The sequence below is a fragment of the Phalaenopsis equestris genome, unplaced genomic scaffold (assembly GCF_001263595.1).
Source record: "Phalaenopsis equestris unplaced genomic scaffold, ASM126359v1 Scaffold000800, whole genome shotgun sequence".
Taxonomy (NCBI): Eukaryota; Viridiplantae; Streptophyta; class Magnoliopsida; order Asparagales; family Orchidaceae; genus Phalaenopsis; species Phalaenopsis equestris.
The window spans coordinates 261,859-285,960 of record NW_018165240.1 but is presented as its reverse complement, the minus strand read 5'-3'; the positions used below and the strand labels follow the sequence as shown (position 1 = coordinate 285,960).

The 24,102-nt window shown below is 35.6% G+C and overlaps 2 protein-coding genes across 6 annotated transcripts in view; both read right to left on the bottom strand.

The window, feature by feature from the left end:
• LOC110031297 (E3 ubiquitin protein ligase DRIP2-like) overlaps nucleotides 1-10,384 on the bottom strand; it is a 32,216-nt gene extending 21,832 nt beyond the window's left edge. For 2 of the 5 annotated variants that reach the window (XM_020734429.1, XM_020734433.1), the window contains exon 1: nucleotides 8,293-8,941. In XM_020734429.1, the coding sequence (XP_020590088.1) occupies nucleotides 8,293-8,428 (136 nt within the window). In that variant the 5' untranslated portion in view covers nucleotides 8,429-8,941. Of the gene's footprint in view, nucleotides 1-8,292; nucleotides 8,942-10,089 lie in introns of those variants that run through there. The other 3 variants (XM_020734430.1, XM_020734431.1, XM_020734432.1) reach the window with 3 other exon arrangements.
• Nucleotides 10,385-16,907: 6,523 nt separating this feature from the next.
• LOC110031296 (serine/threonine protein phosphatase 2A 57 kDa regulatory subunit B' beta isoform-like) overlaps nucleotides 16,908-24,102 on the bottom strand; it is a 50,837-nt gene continuing 43,642 nt past the window's right edge. The window contains exon 2 of the mRNA XM_020734427.1: nucleotides 16,908-17,571. Within this exon, the coding sequence (XP_020590086.1) occupies nucleotides 17,242-17,571 (330 nt within the window). The 3' untranslated portion in view covers nucleotides 16,908-17,241. The remainder of the gene's footprint in view (nucleotides 17,572-24,102) is intronic.

Here is a 24,102-nt window from a genome sequence, read left to right as displayed (position 1 = left end):
CAGAGAGGGATCGATGTGAGTTAGGCAAGGAGAAAAAGTGGCTCGGGCAGAGGCTTCAGTGTGGGAAGAGCAGTAGGGAGGAGAAAGTGAAGAGAGTTTCAGTAGTCCTCGCACGTTGCAATCCCATAGTTGTTTCACGACCACCTAATAATGATTGTATCGCGAAGGTTTCGGGCACAAGGAACGCACAGAGGAGCAAGGAAGGCAGTGAGGTTTGCAACAGTGTGACAAGGATGAAGCGAGGAAGTTTGATGCAAGGTAGGGAGAAGCAGTGGGATTTGCGACTTAGAACAACAAGAAGAAAATAAAGTGGAGAGGAAAAACAGGGACATAACTTACGACAGAGGGAGACAGCATCGTCAGCACAAGGAAAATGCAGATTCTGCTGTGCATGAAGTTGAAAGACGAGGGGCAATCCTCCGCCTCTCTTGCGGTTTCAAGTAGACATAATGAAAGAGAGTGATCCAAAGCAAAGACTTATATTATGGCTCTTAATTTGAGCCACATAAAACATCTCGCGCGAATAGTCATGACGTGAGAGCGGGAATGAGTAGGATTTAATTCATTAATTTATTTATTTTTCTCTCTCTCTCTCTCTGTTAATATTACAATCAACATATGTTTTCGTGTTAGCGGAACAAAACTATTTAACAACAGAGGTGTGCACCCTTCAGTCCAGGTTCTCTTGCACCAGTTTCAAATAATTGTTCTGCCTAATCTTCCAAGTCACTTGCCTCCATTAAGAGCAATTCAACATCATATCGATTTCATTCCTGAATCAAACTTACCAAATCTTGCTCCATATCATATAAGCCCCAAAGAACATTAGAAATTACATGGAGTAGTTGATGATTTGTTGCAAAAGCAGTTTATCCAGAACAACTTGAGCCCATGTGTCATTCCTGCATTGATTGTCCCAAAAATAGATAGCACTTAGAGAAAATGTGTGGATAGCAAATCCATCAATAAAACCACTATAAAATTCCATATTCCTATGCCCCAGATGGAAGATTTGTTGGATAAGCTAGTAGGAGCCACCATATTCTCCAAATTGGATCTCAGTAGTGGATATCACCAGATTTGTATTCAGCCCGGTAGCATGTAGAAAACAATTTTTAAACCTGAAGGACTATATGAATGGAAGACGATGTCATTTGGGTTGTGCAACACACCAAGTACATTTATGAGGGTAATGCACGAAGTGATAAAGCTTTTATTGGTAAGTTCTATGTTGTATATTTTGACGACATTACAAACTATTTCTCAACTTGAACAAGTGTGAATTTGTTTTTTCTGAAGTTCACTTTCTTCGTTTCATCATGGGAAAGAAAGGAGTAAGTGATGTACCACCTACCATTGATGTGCTACCGACTACGTGAATGATTTCGACGTTACGTGACCATAAGTTAAATAAAAACTCACTATAGCATCCAACATTACAAACAAGTTGATAAGTCTCGAAGGTAAAAAGTTTATGAAGTAAGAGATTTAGTAATTGTTCGCCTCTGCAAACATGTATTTCCACCCTGCACAAACTCTAAACTAAAACCACATAAAATTAGGTCATTCCCTATTAGCAAGCGCATCAATGATAACGCTTACCAAGTGGAATTACCACCTGATCTAAACATTTCCTCCAAGTTAAATGTGTGCTTTATATACATATCATTTGTCCGATGAAGGACCTACACAAATTTCAGAACTCGAGTTGAGTTCATTGAAAGTAGAGAGGACTTGATATATATATATATAGTTGTTAAGTTTACTTAAGTTTGCTTTATTCCCTGCTTTAAAGGTATTACTAAGCCACTTTGGTTTATTTGGTGTTTAGTTCAGTTTTATAATTAGTTGCAGTGGCAGCCTTATATGGTGGCCAACATTCGGTGCAAGGGACGGAAGAATTTTCCTTTTATAAAATTTTGATAATAGCAATTTTTGCGTTGTATTTTCTTCCCTTTTGCCGTCCCTGTTTTCACCATGCATGAGTACGATCATGCAACTGAATATATATTGTATTATTTCTCCAGCTTCGACTGAAACTTCAGTTAAATGCACCAAAGACCTGCTAATCTTGCTGGCTTAGGGTATGTTTGGGGCAGTTTAATGGAAGTGGCGGCGTTCTGAAAATGCCGCACAGGCGTTTGGATGTCGCGTTCACGCGAGCATATTAGCAGTATCACTGCTAATATGCGGTATTAACGAAAAAAACGCTACGAAAATAATCTCATCTCCCTTCACGTCCTGCGTTCAGTTCGTGCATTTAGGGTGAAAAAGACGCCCCGTGCCCCTCTTCAGTCCCCCTCACCCTCGCATTCTTCCTCGCGGTCGTTGAGAAATTTAACAAGAAATCCACTCTCTGCTCTCCCTCTCGTAGCCCTCTTAACGAAACCCTACTTTCCCATCTGGTATGCACCATCATTTTCGATTCTTCTCTGATTTTGCTAGATGTTGTTCGACCCCTGATTTGTGCCTCATTGCATCTTGTTTGGATGTACCATTGCTGGTTTCGGAGGGTTTTATGGAATTTTGGATGGGTGGTTTTGCTAGATCTGAACTTTCGAGACAGTTTTGGGTCTTCGACCCCTGATTTGTTTCAAAGCTTTTCAAGCCTCTAGATCTGAAATGTGGATGCGGTTTTTGCGAAATTTTGGATAGTTTTGTTTCACTTTGGCTTTCGAGCCTTCTCTGTTCATATGCGACGCAGTTTTTCGTTCAGTTTTTGCTAGATTTGAAATTTTGATGAAAGTATCGGCTGGGTGTTTCGAACAAAATTATGGAATTTGAGGCATTGCATGAGTTTTGGCTGGGTGTTCTCGTTAAAATGGTTCTTATTGAATGAATTTTGGCTGGGTGTTTTGAACAAAATTATGGAATTTGGGGCATTGCATGAGTTTTTCATAGTAGAATATGGGCATGAGTTTTTCACAGTAGAGTTTTGAACAAAATTATATGAGTTTTTCTTTCTCGTGAAATTTTTTCCGGCATTACATATGCTGAATTAATGGAATTTATGGAAAATGCAATTTCTATGGAGTATGTGTGTTTTGATTCCCATGGCTTGGGTCACAGTAGAGTGGTTTTACTTTTTCTGTTGGCCAATCTCTCAATATCTAGACGGGCTCCCAAGTGGAGCAACAACATTAGCCTTTAGAATTTTAATTAAATTTGTGAGATATGTAGCTTCATAGGCCACAATAACTGAAAAAGTGTGCTTTGGGATGACTGAATGGAGATGCAATTACTTACCCTGCTTCTTCTATCACTCGTTATTGACAAACTTCCATTCTTATATGTTTCTCTCATGACAAACAATATTGACTAATCACGGTTTTTGTTTCCTCGTTTATTAGATATTTTGATTCATTAAAATGTTTGTGGCATTAGATATCAAATGTTGATACAGTTTTTGTTTCATTAAATTGGTTGTGGAGAATAAACAATAATTGCAATGCAAATAATATTCTCTGTTTAGCAAATGATGGGAATACTATTCACTGTTTATGCCATTTACGGGGTTTTCAAGCTTGAGATGCAATGCAAGTTCATTTGCAATGCCGAAAAATACAACTGTTTCTGCCTATTCACTATATCATGAGTTGTGCCTCGATGCAAATACAGAAATGATTGTTTAGAGCATCCGATTGTATATTTTTACGGGGTCTTCAAGCTTCCCTTGATGTTGAGGTAGAGAGGATATATACTGTCTATTTTTTAGAGCTATGAGTTGTGCCTGTCTTTAGAGCTACAATTTACAACACATTATGGTAGCTTCGATGGAATTGGATTCCACGACATGTATGAGAGGTTGCATATTACACATGTACTTTAGTTGTAATGTTCTCTATTGAGAATCATAGCTATGTACTCTTACATAATTGAATAATAAAACATGTTGATGTCTTACTATGGATGTAGATCTTTGACTGAACCACATAATTCCTTTGTGTTTTTTTTTTTTTTTTTTTAGCAAATCTGGACACTGTTGTTGGTTAATTTTGTGGATGTTGGTTCATTTTTTGGTGCATTTTGTGGAATTGATATGGATGAAGTTAGAATATTTTTTTACACATTTAGCAAATACTTTTTTTTTTGTTCCCTAGAGTTCAATGTCTAAGACGTCTGAAGGGGGTCTCTCCGCAATGTGGGATAAAGAAGTTACCAATATATTTTGCGATCTATGTATTAAGAAAATTGAACTGGGGAACAAACCAGCTACGTATTTTAATAAGAAGGGTTGGCAAAATAATGCTAAGAGGTTCAAAGAATTGACTAGAAGAGATTACAACGGGCTTAAATTCAAAAATGAATGGGACCAATTGAAGAAAGAACGGAAAATATGGAAGGAGCTGAAACGTGGCTCTACCGGATTAGGTTGGGATCCCGTTAAACGAACTATCGATGCTCCAAAAGAATGGTGGGCTGAAAGATTGGAGGTGCTAATACAAATGCCTTTTCTTAATTTCATTATTTTTTAGTTAATGTCTAAACTCCTCTAATAAATGTCTTATATTTCAGGTAATATCAACTGCCAAAAAATATAGACAGTGCGGAATTGAGCTTGAGTTCAAGAAAAAATTGGACATAATGTTTAAGGGGGTTGTCGCGACTGGAAAGAATTCATTCAACCCAAGTGAAATGAGATTTTCAGGAATACCAGATGAATTGCCACCTGAACATTGCCACCTGAAATGAATTGCCACCTGAACAGGTCATAGCTGATGAAGAAGGGTCTCTTATTAACCAAAAGGAGATTGAAGAGTCCAGTTCCATGTCCAAGAGGCCTAGGCTTGGCAGGAGGACGAAAGAGAAAGATAGTTTCTTGAAAAGCTCATTTCATGAACTAATTGCTGCTTTTTTAGCTCCACCTCCCCCAGACAACACTATTTAGGACTGCGTTGTCATTTTAGACAATATTGCAGAAGTAGCTGCTGATATACGCTTTCAGGCAAAATGTGCTTAAAAACTTGAGGACCCTACTCGTAGGCAAATGTTCATGGCCCTACGGCCCGAGCTGCGCCTTGAATATTTACGTGTTTTAGTAGAAGAATGAGACTGTTTTGTAAAAACCTATCAGTAGACGTATTTCATTTTATGTACTTCATTTCCAGATGATTTTTATTTCATTTGATGTATTTCATTTCCTGATGCTTGGAATATCATTTTATGTACTTCATTTATTGATGTTATGTATTTCATTTATGTCATTTTTAGATGCTTTCTTCACTAGATATATTTCATTTATGTCATTTTCTGCTAAATTATTTCATCCTAACAAATTTATAACTTCAGGATGGATCCACTATGAAAACGTCGTAAAAGAATGACATGGGCTGCAGCAATAGCGATATTATTGTTGGAATATTACCGCTCCAGCACTAGACGGATACCACGCATGACGTACTCATATGTTGGGAACAAATGGGTGGGCGAGATGCTTGTTGGACATCCAATAAGGTTCAGTAGCATTTTTCGAATGAGTGCACCCATTTTTATGTATCTTCTACATGACTTATGTTTTAACCACGGCCTCCAAGGTTCTTCTAGAACGATCACGAGATAGGTCTTGGCTATAATATTATATATTCTATCACATAATGAATCAGTTAGAGGAGCTATGAAGCGATTTCAAAATTCCTCAGAAACAAGTAGTTGATACTTCTACAAATGTATACAAGCACTTTTGAGTTTAGCAGTGCAAAACATTAAGCCATCCGATCCATCGTTCGTAGCTATTCCTGAACAAATTGCAAATGATCCCCGTACATGTCGTATTTCAAAGTAAGTTTGATAAGTTTGTTATTTTACTTCAATACCTGTGGAATTACTAACTATGAGTTACAGAACTGCATTGGAGCAATCGATGGTATGCATGTGGATGCCCGACTACCAAGTCATGAAAGGATCGCGTAAGGATCGCGTATCGCGTACATTGTCGGAGTGGTAAAACTACCCAAAATTTGATGGCAGTGTGTGACTTCAACATGTGCTTCACATTTGTAATGACGGGGCGGGAAGGAAGTGCACCTGACAGTCTTCTTTTTCCTATGCAACAAGAAATAGAACACAGTGTTTCTCTCACCCCCCTCCAGGTTTGTTCATCTTAATTAAACATCTTGTTAATTACATTATTTATTTTTAATTAATATTATTTTTCATAACAGGAAAGTATTATTTGGTAGATATTTGGTATCCAATATTAAAGGGCTACTTGAAGCCCTATCCAGACACCAAATACGATATTCATGATTTTGAGCGAGCAAGTGGTACGATTCGTGACAAAAAATAAATGTTTAACAAACGACACTCCTCTTTACGGGGGGTTATTGAAAGAACATTTGGAGTGTGGAAGAAGAAATGAGTTATCCTATGTGATATGTCCTCGTATTCATTTCCCAAATAGGTGCATATTGTGGTGGTCACTATGACACTTCACAACTTCATCTAACGACATCTCTCTCATTCAGATACGGACTTTAATATTGTTGATGATGATCAGATTTTTGACTCCCTAGAACCTTCAGGATCTCTAGTTGATAATGAGATCGAGTCTACTGAATACGAAACTCATGACGATGAGGGTGCAGCTGAGATGGTTGCTCTGAGGGAATCTATAGCAGATGCTATATATGGCAGCTAATCCAGCAAGTCTTTCTTTTCTTCGTATATATGTAGATCAATTTTTATGTGTATTTTATTTTTTTGGGATAAGTTCTGACATTCGTTTTTTTTTTAGTTTTTTTTTTGCAGTTATACAAACGTCTTCTAGGATTTCAGTTACAGACAGAGATATTTTGTGTTATCGTGGACTACCGTCTCCATTGCTCACATCACGTCAGTCTCATAGATTTGGGAGGCAGTTCTACGGTTGTGTCAAGGGTATTTCAGCTCATTGTGATTTCTTCCGGTGGGCTGATAGCCCTACATATTACACTGCCAGCTGTCATGGGAATCCGATATTTTCCCAGGTTGATAGTGCAGATGATAATAGACGTAGTCGGAGTTTGAAATTAAATATTTTAATATTTCTCATTGTAGTTGTACTTATTTTTGTTCTTTTTTATTTCTTCTGGTACTCACGAAAGTGTGAGAACTGTATGTCATCTTTGAACTGATTCATCTTTTGGAACTGATCTGTGATGATTGTATGCTTCTGCATTACATGTTTCTGTACTATCAATAAATTATTCTGAATAAGCTGCCCCAAACAGTTTTATCAGACAGGGGTAGAAATGTCATTTAACCACCAATAAACTAATCTGAATAAGCTGCCCCAAACAACAAGCTAGATTATTCTGATAATCTGCAGCATATCAGATTATCAAAATAATCTGTTTATTAACAGATTATAAATAATCAACATTTGCGCCAAACAGACCCTTAACCATGTTGAATCACTCACAGGGTAGTCATGTAATTTTGAAATTAGAAGACCCTATAATAAAATCTACGCTCTCTGAATCAGTAGCTCAAGTTTTCTAGAAAGCTGCAGTCTTCTTAAAAGAATAGAACGACAGCAAAAGCGTAACAAAATGACTTATTCAGAACAGAACATATACCGTAAATCTATGCGCGAAGTATTAGAGTATAACTGTTTACTCCTTCATGTACTCAAAATTTTTAGCATACAGTTTCTATATTGTACGCCGTGTACTTGTACTAAAAAAAATGAAATACACAATAAGAACACAAATATAAAATTCTGTTATTCATGTATAATCTGCACCTAATAATTTCCCCTTAATCACACATAAAAATGCCATCTTTGACGCATCAGCACGTCAAAGTGTACGCATGGATGAAAATTACAGAGCTAAAACTCCAAAATCCACCAACAAACAAGCTCCTTTCTCGATAAAAGATCATCCACGTCACAAACTGCATCTCGACGCACGAAGAAAAACAAAGCGAAACAATTTTAACGTACAAAAATCAACCTTTTATAACCGATAGACTTCAACAAACTCCAAATCCCTCAAGTAGCGAAAAATCACAACAGCAATATTAAACCAGAACAGCTCAGATCACCAAAACCAATATCTACGAGCAATCGACGTCCCGCACCACAAGTAACGTGGAGAAAAACAAATCGAAACGTAAAAATTCAATCTTTTTCAATATATTAATCTCAGCAACCTCTCAAACAGCACATAAAAACCACAACGGATCAAATCACAAAACGCCACAACTACGAACAATCCACATCGTAAATGAATCAATAATGCATGGGACCACAATGAATCGCCTAAGAAACTCCGATTAATTTGAAAAATCAGAATAGTAGGAGGAACTCACACGTATGGAGACATTCCGAGATAGTGGTGGCCTCACGGAGCAGCTTATGGCAAAGGGGGCATGTCATGCACGCAGCAAGGACCTCTCTTTTTACTCTGACAACCTGCATCGTCCTCACCACCGCGCTCCTCTGCATGCCAGCAAGAAAAAGGTTCACAAACGATTCGACGTCGACATTGACGTTGGAGGAAAAGGGATCAATGAAGAAGATCTGAGATGAGGAGATTGATTGGAGGGAAGGAGAAGATGAACTGCAGCAAAGGGGTGGACTTCTCAAGCGGGATTTTGGGGGCGGAGATGTTTGGCCGGCGTTGGGGGTTTGAGGGCTCTCAGTCCCCAAGGATCGAACAGCTATGGCTATGTATGTAGAGAGAGAGAGAGAGAGAGAGAGAGAGAGAGAGAGAGAGATAAAAATGAAAACTTTTTAAGAGCAAGGGGTTGTGTTTCTGCTAATAATGTGTCGTCGGTGTGTTCGTTTCAGTCTTTTAATCGGGAAGCTCTCTATTTACTACGAGATAGTTACATACTCGTAAACATTGATATTTACAAATTAGTGACGTAGATGGTTTTTTTGATCTACCGAATTCATGTACATCAAATTATTGAAAATTTGATAAAAATGATAAAAATGAATTGAGATTTTATCATAAATTTTAATATTTGAGTAGGAATTTGTAAAATAAATGAAAGTGAGTGGTCGATTTGTGAATAAAAAAGGTCGATTTAATTTCCCATATATCAAAAAAAATATTATGTTTTCCAAACATAATTCCGATGTCCAGACTTTAAACACAATATTTTCTGTTATCTATCATCAAGTCAAAAACTTCAATTTTTACGTGCATGTCATTTTATCTATTTTATATACACATCACGTGCATTTAATTTTTTTTAAAGTTGAAATAATGATATTTTTTATGTAATAAATGTCAAAAAAAAATTTTTTTGAAGTGTTAGATATATAAATAGATAAAAATTTGGTGGTAAATGTAAATGTGACTATTTTTATCAGCAGTAATAGCATCAGATCTTTCAGTTTATCACATCTATAATATATTTAAAAATAAAAAAAATATATATATATATATAACAATAAAAATAAAAATAAAAAATTTTGTATTCTGTGCATCTGAATTACTCATAATATTTAATTCATATTTAATAATTTTTGAAAAAAAATACTTGATCTTTAACTTGATCTTACTTCCTAAAGCTAATTCAAATCAGATTTGTTTTTCAGTCCTGAACAAAATGTCAAGAGGATGGTCATGCAAATCTGCAATATCATATATATCCACAAGGGGAAGAAATTCTCTACATGCAAAATTATATCAAAATATTAAATTTAAAACTTTTCATATCGCACCAAAAAAAATTATATAAATTGTTTTTATAAATCCTTAAATTTTGAATGAAAGATAATACAAATCTTCTTCCATTAACGTATTCGTCGAGCTTCACTTCACTGCATAGAAAGGATTATTCTTAGCCAAATCAACATCGCCAAAATGTTCAACAAAAAATCTAAACAAAAAAAGATTGAAAGTTCATCTTAATCAAAGCCAATCAATCTAAGAAAAAATTCATCTCGCCCCAATAATTCCGATTTTTAAATGCAGATTAGTGATATTAGGTTGGTATTGATATCGATCATCCCAAAATTCATCCGGTCGCCGAACACCCAAAACAGAGCAATCAACATCGCAAAAGATCAAATACCGCGAAATGGAATGAGCCAGAAAGAATCGTCGAAGAAAACCTAGACCCATAATCTGAATAGGGATAAGAAGAACTGACACGTATGGAGACATTTGGAGATGGTGGTGGAATCGCAGAGGAGCTTATCGCACAGAGGGCACGTCAGGATCGCTGCGAGAAGCTTTCTCTTCGCCCTCAAAATCTGCATCGAATCAGCCGCAACATCGCCTACCACGCCGATCGATCTCTGTATGTCAGCGCGAAGAGAAATCCAGAGCGATTCAAGGTCGGCATTGATGTCGACAGAGAGTTGGAGGAGGTTAGGGTTTCTAGATAGAGAGAGATAAAGAGAGGAAGAAGAAGACGATTACGGAGCGAGGAGGTTTCCGGCGAGGAGAAGAAGAAGAAGGAGGCGCGTTTGAGGATTCACATATGTTCTTTAAAGGCTGAAGCTAACGTGCGCCGCACAGTGGGGGAGGTGGTGAACCGGTTTATTTTTTGAACCGGAGCGGTTCGTTCTGAGGTGTGTGGTGACCGGTTTTTTTTCATGATTAAGTGGAAATGATTAGGATTAATTGTGGGGGTGGTGCAAGGAAAGAATTTGTTAAAAAAATTATTAATAATAATAAAATTGAGTTATCATTGTTTATCGGGTTCTGGGTTTGACCCAATTGAAAAATGCTCGACCTGAACCTGAACAGAATATTAACAGGATAGAAATTTCAACCTAACACAACTCAACTTCAACCTGCCAACTCCAAACCGACCTGTATAACCCATTTAATATAAGAAGGAATGCCTTCGGGATTCATAAGTTAGATTTCATATGCATGTTTCTGATAAAATACTCGTCATTTCTTATATGGTTATTCTTCGTCTTCAAAATTTTACTATTTGTCGATAAATATAAAACGAGGAAATGAATCGGGCATTCAATAACACTTTGGATTTCCTTTAAAAATTAAAACATTAGAGGAATACAACTTAGTGTACAAATGAATAAGCATAGGAAGCAAATGTTAATAAATAAATAAATAAATAAATAAGTATTATTTTTAAATATTTGACATGATATAATTAATTAGACTCAAATATAATAGAAAATGCATATTTGAAATCAGAACACTTTACTCTATAAATGCCATTGAAGTAAACTTATAGTGTAATTTATAAGATAAATAGAGTTAATTGTGAATACTAAGTTCAAGAAATGTTAAGCACTCAATTATACAAGCTATGATTAAACAACTTGCACCAAAGTTTCACAAGTGCACAAATACATAAGGTACATTGATGAAAACAAACTTCTATTATAAATGAAATCATTAGATAAAAATACACAATAAATTTGATTTACTCTACATAATAACATTGAAAAACTAGGCCAAATGTCTCCAATTCAACATTCTAAGACAAGCAAATGAACTAGGTATGGAAGAAATCAAAACTAAACTAAAGAGTTTTTCATTTTTTTGCATGAAAAGTTTTTAGATGGTTCTACACCAAATTAATCTAAATTCATGCATGTGTTATCCTCAGTTAGAATAAAAATTCTACTACTCCAAACATGCAAGTTCAGTCATTTACTCTTTAAGAAGATGGAGAAAACATTATGCCATTTTAGTTTAAAACTTAAGAATATCCAACATTTGCTTTACAAGTGCATGTAAGCTTTACACAAAACCTTTTACCTATATCCACTTAACTCAAAGTATAATATATAGCAAAAGACTTTTCAAAATATTCTTGAAATTTGGTGGTAAGTAAGTGTTGTTACTAGTCTAATGAAAGCTATAATTTCTATTACATTAATTCAGAGTTATATAAGACTGAATACATTGAGAGATATTTTTTTTCTATAATTAACTTTATAATTACTTGCATTAATTTGATAAACACTAGCTTCTTTAAAGTTCTTTCCCAAATAATTGTATAATAAGAGTTTCAGTTTTCACAAATTCCTTCCCAAATAATTTTTAATGTTATATTAGAATTATAAAAAATTATAAGTAATTAAATGAGAGTAGTGTACCACCTACCATTGATGTGCGTAAAAAGTGTAGTGTTGTATGGAGTGTTTACAATTTTATTTGTATTGATTTTATGTTTTTTTGTGAGTACACTTGATACTAGGTTTCAACCAAATTGGAGCTTCAGCATGTAAAAGCCCCAACATGGAAAAAAAATGGAGCTTTTGGCACTAAACAGGCTAACTCAGCATGTAATAGCCTCAGCATTGAAGGTACTAGGTTTCAACCAAAAAACAGTGGACGACATCGCAGTGGTTGGACCAAATGCCCTAATGCCAAAGGAATGGTGCTTCGACACCACCCAGATCAATGCCTCAGCGCCCAATTCAACCAAAGTGAGCTAAAATTCTAGAAAAGCCAACATCTCAACACCAATACTTGAGCCCCGTCACACTTACATCTAGTGTTGCAACGCTACCCACGCCAACGCCATGGAACCTGATGCTCTAATTTTGTGATCTTAAGTCTTGAATTCTGGTGCTTGCATGCAGCACTGCAACATCCACACCATCGACCCAGCGCCATCTTGTCAGAACTGTAGTGTCCCCACAAACTTAAACAGTTTTGTGATTTTGCTTACGGTTTCATCATGGAGAGCATATTGGAGACATATTTCTTCGTATGAGAGGAGACTCACAACATTTTTAGAGACATAAATAAATGGAGAGAGTGTAGGAGAGGGCATAGAGAGTGAGTGTTATGTATTATAGTGAAGAGAGTGAGTGTTTGTTCTATCAATCTATTCTGTAAGGAAGAGATCCGGGTGGCAATCCTTTCTTAGGAAAGCAAGATTTTTCCATCCTAGTTCTATTTTTATAATTTGTACTTTGATTATACTTTTTTTCAATAGCTTTAATGCAAATTGTGTTATTGTTTTCAACCATATTTAGCACTTAAGTTTCATTTCTTCTTTGGATTGGTTTTTCTTTTAAATCTTGGAGAACACATGTTAAATTTTTGAACTTTTGAAATGCTAAGTTGATGTTTTAACCTTTCAATCTTAAATTACATTCAAACTAATCATTTTAATTTTTAAAACCTAGGAGTATCAGAAGAAAAATAAAAACACAACTAAGTTAAAGCACATAAGTTTAGCGGAATAGAATGTGGATGCCAAGGATATTTTGTAGGGTAAAGAGAACTTAACTGAAATATGAAATTCTCATGCTTGTTATATCTCAGAAGAGAATACGAGTACTAGGGCCCGATTGCCAACTATATTAAGAGAATCACATGAAGAAACCTAGGTTTTGTTGAACCAATTAAAGGAAGAATTTATTTCTAATCAATACAAAACACCACCACTTGCTTAATTTTTCTTTTTTAGGTTTTAAAAAAATTTGACACTAAAAAATCTTAAATAATTTTAACTTGATTTAGGATTAGTAAATTAGTACTTGAATTTATTTAAAAATTAACAAAGTTCCTCATAGGATCGATAAATTGGACTCATAATTTGTATACTTTTGATCAACACATATACTTCGGTGATTCAAGTGTATACTTCATTACAATGAATCAACCACTCCTTATATGAAATCCTCTAAAATTTATCCTTATATGAATCTCAAAAAGTTTGAGAGTATCTGGTGACATGACTTGGCTCACTCATTAGATATTTTATTTTGAAAAATCCTAATTAAATTTAGTAATGGAATTGAGATGAGCCACAAATTTGAGTAGAATAATCGAATCCAAGAATACATATGAATATGTAACACATGGTTATTAATATTTTGTGACTTAAGTATAATGATTTCATTCTGACTCATTTTGTGACTTAAGTATAATGACAAAATGATGCAACATGAGTTTAGAATTAATTTCTTATATTAATTAGAGTAATTAATGGCATTTAAATGTTTCTTATTTGTGGAGTTCTGTTGTGATATAAGATTTACACTTGTTGTTGTGCCTTTGAGAAAAAGGATAGAGAGGAAAATCGCACGCGCGCGCGCGCGCACACACACAGATATATATATATATATATGCATTGAGTAAAGTGTAAATAATAAGGCATGTAGCATAAATAAGAGCGATATTAAAAGAGGCATGAATAAAAGGGTCCCCAACCAACCTCATTTGCCTAACTATTCGAGGTCCGCCTTCACTACCGGTAAACTGGCCAGAAGGAGATTCAAACCCGTAACTTGAGGGGACTCACAAGCTTCAAAAGGGTTGCTCTACCAACAAGATATATATATATATATATAAGGAAATCGGTATTTGGCATAGGCTCAAATACTGATTTCTCATGCACTAAGCCCCATGATGAGAGCCCGTGTCATGTGCCTAAATATTCTAGAACCTAGCGCCACTGGGCATTGAACCCGTGATCAGAGGAGACTTACAGGGAACCCCGCCAACCAATAGGCCACGACTTGAGGCACATGTACACGCACACACATAAGAAAGTTGAGAGCTCAAAAAAATGTTCCGTATACTTTGATGTAAAACTTTTACCTTATGTTTTGATTGAGTAAATAGTGGTTGCTAATAAATTGATGTCTTTTATAAATTCTCTCTTATCCCTAGTTTGGTAGCCATTTCGTCTGGTGTTGTCTGATATTATCTATTTAGTTTGTGAACAATTTTTCATCTTACCTTGTGGGATTAAGTGCAAAGCTTTGATTTTTTTTCCCTAAAAAGTGTCCCCCTATAGCTAGGAGTTATAGTAAAGTCTTTGGCTTCACCTTTGCGCAAAACTTATTTGGTCTTGGTTGTCATAGTAGACCATATTTTGCCTAGCTAGAGATGAACATCATAACTGCCTTGGAGGGATCCATGTACATTTAACAGAAGGAAGTTAAGAGAAAACAAAAGGCTAAGAATAATATATATAGAAAATCTTATCATAACTATAAATATTGAGAGGCAATGTTAATGATAACACAACCTAATAAGGCAGAGTCAGACAATTCCAATGCTTGCAGATTGTATAATAGTTCATAAGTTGAGAAGTAATTATATGATTCAAATGATATGGGATGATGAATGAGCTCCAAATGCCAAAAGATAGTGAGATGGCTTTATTAGTTGAGAGGTTGTGAAATAATCATTAAATACTATGGGGTGACAAAACAACTCGTTGAATAAAAAATGATAAGATGATTCATAGGGTATAATTTTGCCATGTTGGTAGCTTATAAATGCGCGTATTTTTTTCTCTTCTAACTCATATGTATTGCAATAATAAAAGTGAATTTTAGATTATACATAATGCAATACATCATGAAAAGAACAAAGAATATTGAGATTAATAGTCAACTTATCATCACCATCTTCAATATGTCACTTTGATTATCTTATTAGTGACATCTGAGTCCATGTTTTAGCTTTTTGGTTGGATAACACTCAATATGTATTGCAATCACATCATTTTTTTTTATAGATAAGTGCTATTGAGTTGTTATTTATCTTATCAATATTACCACTAACATTTAATCCTTTTAACAAGAAGCTATTGAATTTCTTATGTGATATGTCATTATTAAGATAATTCTTCTTTTTTTCTTTTTTTTTTCTACTCCTCAAATAAATGAGTTATTAATTTAAGTAATATTTGGGATAAATTTTATTCTTCATTTTCATTCTTATTTTAGATTGATTTTGTAAAATATGGTTGTCTTTTTATATATTTCATGTATTTTTATTTTAGGGTATTAACAAACATACCAACCAATTCCTATGTATTGACACATCTAACATCTAAACTTTATTATTTGCATCTATAAGAGTCAATTCTTTCATACACATCAAAAATTACCAACATTTTAACTTTTAAATTATAAAATACTTCTTCTCATGCATAGATAGGGTGACAATATGTGAAAATTGAAGTTAATGTTAAATATGCAAACATGCAAATCTTCTTTCTATATTTTGTTTTAATATATATATATATATATATATAACTATATTTTGCCAAAAAGGAGCAATCCTATTGTTTACCCTCATTTAAGTTTATAAAAAACCTCTGCTAGGGTTTACTCCCATCTCGTCTTCACGGCGACCCGAGTAGCCCTCATTATCTCTACACCGAATTGAAATTGCAGTCTGCTCATTCGTCGTACTTCGGCATATGCTCGACTTTCTCTGTTCTTTCATCGCGCTTCATCTGCCTTGAATACGTCTGCGTCGAATTCGTCTGCTCGACTTCGCCAGCTTTGGCCCTCGACTTCGCAACTTCGTCTGTCTCGAAGACTTCGAGTTTTCATCTTCTTTGACATCGTCTCTCTGTTTCCTTGTGTTTCAAGCTCAAGAACTTCGTCTGCCTCGAAGAATGGAGGCCGACTCAAGCTCAAGAACTTATTAGACGATACATTAGTTACTATTGGCAATGACACTCATTTTACCAATTTGTTAGCTGGCTACTTTCCTAGAACTAGAGGCAGAGGCAGGGCAAATATGAGTCACTCTCTAGCTATCTGATACTACGTGTTTTGCCACTTTTAATTTTTAGGCTCTCATGTATTTTTCTATATTTTTTTCAGTATTTTCTTTTTTCGAATCATTTGCAGGTGGTGTTTACCATGTGGGGAGGGTATCATGCTTCTACCTGTATCTTTCTTTCTTTTTAATATATTAGCCTTGAGCTTCCTCAATATATATATATATATATATATATGAATTTATTATTTTTTGAAAAAGTTGAGCCCAAAAGTCGAACCCGTGATTTTACGGTGAAAGACTACACTCCAAACAACTATGCCACAGATAAGTGCGTTATGTTTTTTCCAACTTACAGCTCAGGAAAAATATTCATCTGAGAAGGTCAGCAAAAGAGAAAGAACTGCGAAAGAGCGAAAGAAAGAAAGGAAAAAAAAAAAAAAAGATTTATAACACACATTATAACTTTGTAATCTTCATCTCCTTATTCCAAAATCTCATTCAGAAACAATCTCCAAAAATCTGAAACCCTAAACTCATGATATCCAACTCAATCTAACACTCTGTTCATAAAAATTTCAAAAAAAAAAAAAAAAAAATTATATCATCATACAACTGGGATCTCCTGAACTGACCATCAAGGAACTTCCAATATATCCACAAATGATACATTTTTTAAGGTTACATATAATCCCAGCTCTGCTTTCATAAAAAAGAAAAAAGAAAAAGGAGCACATCAATAGACAACAGCCAAAAAAACAAGAAAAGAGGAAGAAGAAGCAAAACAGTGATTAAGGTGAGGGGAAGATTTAGGGTTTAGGGTCAGGATTTTCTAATTGACTAATACCATATCTTCTGTCGAAGATTTAGCGGCGACGACTGCTTCCAGTCTTTGCCAGGCCATCTGTCTCTGTTCGGCCTGCGACTTGGCCTTGGCTTCCTGGTCGATGTACTTCTGCTGGCATTCCTCGAATAGCTCGCTGTCCATGTCGAGGAACATTTTGCGGACGTTGGCGGTGAGTCCGTGGACCGCTTGGTTCCAGTGGCCTTGCATGTTTTTCTCGAGGGCGTCGAAGATGATGGGGAATATGATGTTTCGGTTCTGGGCGATTAGGCTCACGATGTGGTCGTTGTTCCATAGAAAGAGGGCTCGTTCGGCGACCTGTTGAGTTTAAGAAGCCATTAGGAAACATTAGAGTTGGGGCATTAATCAGTCTGAAAAAGATAAAAGGAAGGGCTTTCAAATGCCAAATAAAATTTAGGAAGGTCAACATGCATACCCACTCAGTTCCTATGTATTTACATATCAAATACCCAAACTTCAAATTTTATATACATGCCACCTTACCTATGCATGAAAAGTAAAACAAATTAACATGGTGGTATTAGGTCTTTGAAATGTAAAATGTTGTATTCCAATGGAACTCTTAAGTTTAGAGAAGATGCACTAGATGGACCAGTCCTGGATTGTAAATACCTGGCCCAGACCAAAGTTCACTTCCACCAATGATGAAATCTAAATAAAAAGTTCAAGTCTCCTAATCCCACTTGTTTTGACATTAGTCATAAGTTTGGCATCATCTAAAATGATCAAAAAAATACTCAAGCTATAAAGAGGGGAGTACAAGCTTAACTCGATCCGAACACGACTCAAAAAGGTTCGGGTCGACGCAATTAACGTTTAGGTTTAATCCAGATTTAGAATCCTAACCTGTTTAATATTTTGAGACCAACCTGAAGTAAACTTGAATAAATATTATGTCTTATGTTAAATAGTTAAGAATGTCAGGTTCATGTTAGACTTTCTGACCCATTTAATATTTGGTCTAGTCAATTTGGGTCGCACCGGAACATGACTCACAAACCAAATTTGACAACTCTGGCTACAAAGACTCCTCCCACCTTTGGTTATATTAAAAAACAAAGTCTAGGTAATGATGATAAATTTATTCAAGCAAAAACAAAGTACCTCATCCATCAATCACATAACTATCATTGCCTTAATACACAATCCAGCTTATATCAATCATCATTTGTACTAGGGCTATAAAAAAAGCCCGTTGCTCGTCTTTGACTCAACAATTATATATCAAGTTCAACTAGCTTTCATGAACTCATATATTTAACAAGTAAAACATAAGCATTACCTTATTTGATCGTGCTTTACTCTAAAATTTATAAATGACCTCTAGGTAAACTTTATATTTATGACAGCTTGTTAAGCTTAATAAATTAATGGGCTGAACATTAATAAAAAATTTGGCTCTTAGCACCACAAACATCTGCATACCTTACCTGACCTTCAAGGTTTTCTTCCAAGCATCTTCTCAGTTTGGTTATGAAATCAAAGAAGAATATGTTGGTTGAACTTAATCGATAAACTCCTCATTCTGTGCTAGAAGATTAAATTTTTAATAATGAATTTGTTCGACAAGCATAATAGTCAACATTCACATTCTTTTTCAATAGAGCTACAGATAATCTACATGGAGAAGTATTCATGTGTATAGCCCTTCTTTCATCAGATGTCCAATTCTAGTGTAGATAGCAGACACAAGTTCAGATTTGATAGTGCATCTGCCACAAACAAAGACAATTTATGCTCCACAATTCATTTTGGTGGCCCATTTTACCTCTTAGAAAGTGAAAATGAGTCTCTACAAAAGTTAATCATTTGATCTAAATGAAGTGAAAGTAGACTTCTTTTTTTTTAATATTACTAACATCTCGAGCATAGGTAACAATAACAAAAAAAAGACACAAATCATCTTTGTACCTTAACCAAGAAAAACTAAATCAAGGAGAGGGTTAGTTTGTACTTTGCACTTTGAATCATAACTTGCAATAATTATATTTTTAGAATAGTCCTATTACTTAGTTTATGCATACAACAACAACAACAACAAAGCCTTAATCCCACTACATGGGGTCGGCTTATTATTTTGATATTTTTTTTATTTATTATCAATAGGAAGTCATGTTTAATTCATTAAATATATAATAATTTTAATTGATTAATTTTGGTGTAAAATAAAGAGGGAGTTCATAATTCTTGTTCAAATATTCATACCATAATAATTCTTCTTCAAGTTATATTCATATCATATTAGTTTTAATTAATTAACTTTTGGAGTAAAATAATAAGGTAATTCATAATTCTTGTTATCATAATGATTCTCGAGTTTAATTTTCATAATCGACTACTAGTTAAAAATTTTTCCCCTCATTAATATTTGCAATAAAATGCAATAATTATTTTAGATTTATGCTTTGTATGAAGTTTGTTGAATCGCATAACACTATAAAATGTTCCCTGTCATACATTGCTTTCAATTAATCAAAGTGCATTTTTTCGTGCTTCACAATTCAAATTAAAAATTCCTTTTGTGTGCCACATCACGCTTGGCGCATTGCCAATCTTGATGCACCACTACAAATATGAATTTAGCTAGAGCTTTGGCTAGCAGCAATCTGCATACCAACTCCATAGCGAGTAATTTCTTTTGGCACCTCAGGTCAAATATGACTGAGAAAATGCTCCATCTTGATTTCAATATTAAGTTAGATTGCCATGTACCTAATGTCCAAGCTAACAATGCATTTGTTTTTTTTCATCTTTTACTCTTCCTTTTTTGTCTAGACAACTTTAGGAATTGATTCTATGCCCAAGCTACAATTTAGATCATTGAAGCAATTATTCTAGGTGTCAAGATTGCCATGGATACGATTACTGCTGTCACTAAGGTTGTCCTAACCAGTCAAGGTGCCTATTTCCTATGCTGCCTTGCTAAAAAAAATCATCATTGCTTTTCTTGTACACTATTGCTAGCCCTCAACTCCAAATAAAACTTCCGACTAATCTTATAGTAATATACCCATAGTTGGCAATGCGAGTAGACACAACTTATTATTTTGTTGGCCTTTCATCATTTTCAATATCATCTTATTTACTTGCTTTTCATCTCTACTAGGACATTTTTCTTATGAGAAAAATATCAAAATTGACCCCAGACATATTCTAGTGTTAGTTTTAAAATTTATAGAAGTGTCAAATATTAAAAGAGCTTGTGAACTAATTTGACGTTTTATAGACTCTGGGACTAAAATTACCTCATGTAAGTAGTCAAGAGACTATTTTAACACTTTACTCTTTTAATTATTTTCCCCAAGTTTAGACTTCCTCACTTCAAAGGTAACCACCGTAGTGCTTGCCTTGACGATTGAAGTAACTGATTACAACACCTAATTGAGTCGCATAATTCTTGAATCATGATGTCCCCTCCAATAAAGCATCTAGAGCAAATGCTTGCTTTCAAGTTTCTATTGTATACTATATCAGAATCTGGTCAAATCGACGCACAATAAAACCACTTCTCCTTCTATTCATAATCAAGGGGAAGAATTAAATCTTAAATAGTCAATCCCTTGATTCATGACCACATTATTTTTAACAGGACATAATTTTAAAAATTTGCATCCAATTACACCAAAGCATGGCTACAACTAGCTGAGAAGGTGATCTTCTACATGGTCATACCAACAAACAAAGAGTCACTACTTGTCCAAAACAACCACCAACTTCTCAACGTTGACACATCCATTTACTAATTGCCATGTCTTAATTTATAGCTGCATGCATCCTTTGATCATGATTACTTTCCTTGTGAAACTCCACCCATGCATCTAGTATCTCCTCAATGCAGAGCTCCAAAAACACTCATCTAAATGTAAACCTCTAATGATAAGAATCTCCACAAGGAACCAAAGCTCCATTGACTCTCTCCCTAACGTGAATCAAAGCTCTAATTGCTGGAGAAGGAAAACAATAACTCAACCAAAAAAATCTAGATGCTCTCCATCGTTAGTTTCATACTTTGCCGCCTTAAGAAAAAAAAGTGATTCAACTCAAAATATATAAATTTTCATATTACTTGAACTAAAGATGTAAAATTTCGTCAATAATGTCCTCTATTTAGTATAATATTAAGGAAACAAAATTTTGATGAGTTCATATAAGCATTAACAAGAATATGAACATTCAAGTTCTTTAATTGCATACAATAACACAAACAGTTGTAGACATTGCAAACGGAATCTTCTTATTAACCTTGAATGGAAATCGGCCGTTCTACAAAAATTTTGGCAGATGTTCTTGTTCATCTTGGGATGCACCTTCATTATCATCCTTGTCTACAAAGACTATGTACCGTTGAAATCATTTCCAAGGGAGGATGATGGCTGCATATTGCAAAATGACATTATTTTTGGTTGACGAGTCTTCCTTTCTCAAGAGGTTCCAAGCATGTTTTCCAAATACCCCAACCACTGCTTAAACCTCCTGACACACAACAAGGTTGAAAAATTCTCCCATATTTGGGATTGTTGACCTCATTTCGAGGTCATTTCTCCTCTTCTTAGATTATGGGATCTAGCTCTAAGGCTTCCTATCGACTATCTTAGAGGACTAGAGCTGAGACCTACCCTTTTTTAGAAACTCGAACCACTTCACGTTTCTCTTGCGGTGTCTCTCCTGGGTGGTCTCAAACTATCATCTTTTGGTCGAGTGGTTAAGGACCAACATGTGGGAAATCAAAGAGAAGTTCCCAATAGGATCTCAAACCCTAGGAAAACCTTTTTATGGCTTTATCAACACACTGACACCATAAAATACACAAAATCCACTAAGTTGTGCAAAGTCGGACTAAAATTGAACTTAAACAGGGTGAAAAATGTGAACTTATCCAGATGACTTCTGATGACGAAATGGACTGCGTCGACGCGTCTGAGACATCAATTTTAGCTAGGGAGGAGACTCATATTGTCATAATTCAACACATGAGCAAATCACACACAAATCGATGAATTCGTCAAAATGACATCAGATGACGAAACAGACCGACTCGGCGCACCCGAAACTTCAAAATTACCTAGAAAGGACATCCAATTTGCTATGATTTCACGCACGAACGAAAATATACAAATCGAGATTTTCAAATATTAACATAATAATAATAATAATAATAATAATAATAATAATAATAATAATAATAATAATAATAATAATAATAATAATAATAATAATAATAATAATAATAATAATAATAATAATAATAATAATAATAATAATAATAATATAAAAAAAATCCAACTTAATCCCACCCACGCACGCAGACTCGCAACCCATGTACACTCCTCTGTTGCGCACGAACCTAACCGATCACGATACCTCTTCTCCTCGCTCGGTCCTGCCCCACGATCGCCTTTTCCTTTCCAGGGATCGGCCGCACCAGAGGAGAACCCTAGCTCGCACGTCTCCTGGTTCGATCGCAAGCTCCCCATCTTTCGACTCCTCTTCCGCGTGAGTTGCTCAACCAAACAGCTCGCCAATCACGTGCTTGAGCCTTCCTCTGCCCAGGCCGCATTTCCTCCTCCCTAAATGCATTTCTCCTCTCCCTTTACAAAGACTATGTACCGTTGAAATCATTTCCAAGGGAGGATGATGGCTGCATATTGCAAAATGACATTGTTTTTGGTTGACGAGTCTTCCTTTCTCAAAAGGTTCGGAGCATGTTTTCCAAATTCCCCAACCACTGATTAAACCTCCTGACACACAATAAGGATGGAAAATTCTCCCAGATTTGGGATTGTTGACCTCATTTTGAGGTCATTTCTCCTCTTCTTAGATTATAGGATCTAGCTCTAAGGCTTCCTATCGACTATCTTATATGACTAGAGCTGAGACCTACTCTTTTTTAGAAACTCGAATCACTTCCCGTTCTCTTATGTCCAGACGGCTTCCGATGACGAAATGGACTGCGTCGGCGCGTCCGGGACGTCAATTTTAGCTAGGGAGGACACTCATATTGTCATAATTCTGCACATGAGCAAATCACACACAAATCGATGAATTTGTCAAAATGACATCGGATGACGAAACGCACTGCGCAGGCGCACCCGAAACTTCGAAATTACCTAGAAAGGACATCCAATTTGCTATGATTTCACGCACATGCGAAAATGTACAAATCGAGATTTTCAAATATAAACATTATAATAATAATACTAAAAAATCCAACTTAATCCCACCCACGCACGCAGACTCGCAACCCATGTACACTCCTCTGTTGCGCACGAACCTAACCGATCACGATACCTCTTCTCCTCGCTCGGTCCTGCTGCACGATCTCTTCTCCTCTCCAGCGATTGGCCTCACCCGAGCAGAACCCTAGCTCGCACGTCTCCTGGTTCGATCGCGAGCTCCCCATCATTCGACTCCTCTTCCGCACGAGCCGCTCGACCAAACATCTCTCCAATCACTTGCTCGAGCCTTCCTCTGCCCTAGGCAGCATTTCCTCCTCCTTAAATGCATTTCTCCTCTCCCTTTACAAAGACTATGTACCGTTGAAATCATTTCCAAGGGAGGATGATGGCTGCATATTGCAAAATCACATTGTTTTTGGTTGACGAGTCTTCCTTTCTCAAGAGGTTCGGAGCATGTTTTCCAAATTCCCCAACCACTGCTTAAACCTCCTGACACACAACAAGGTTGAAAAATTCTCCCATATTTGGGATTGTTGACCTCATTTTAAGGTCATTTCTCCTCTTCTTAGATTATAGGATCTAGCTCTAAAACTTCCTATCGACTATTTTAGACGACTAGAGCTGAGACCCACCCTTTTCTAGAAACTCGAAC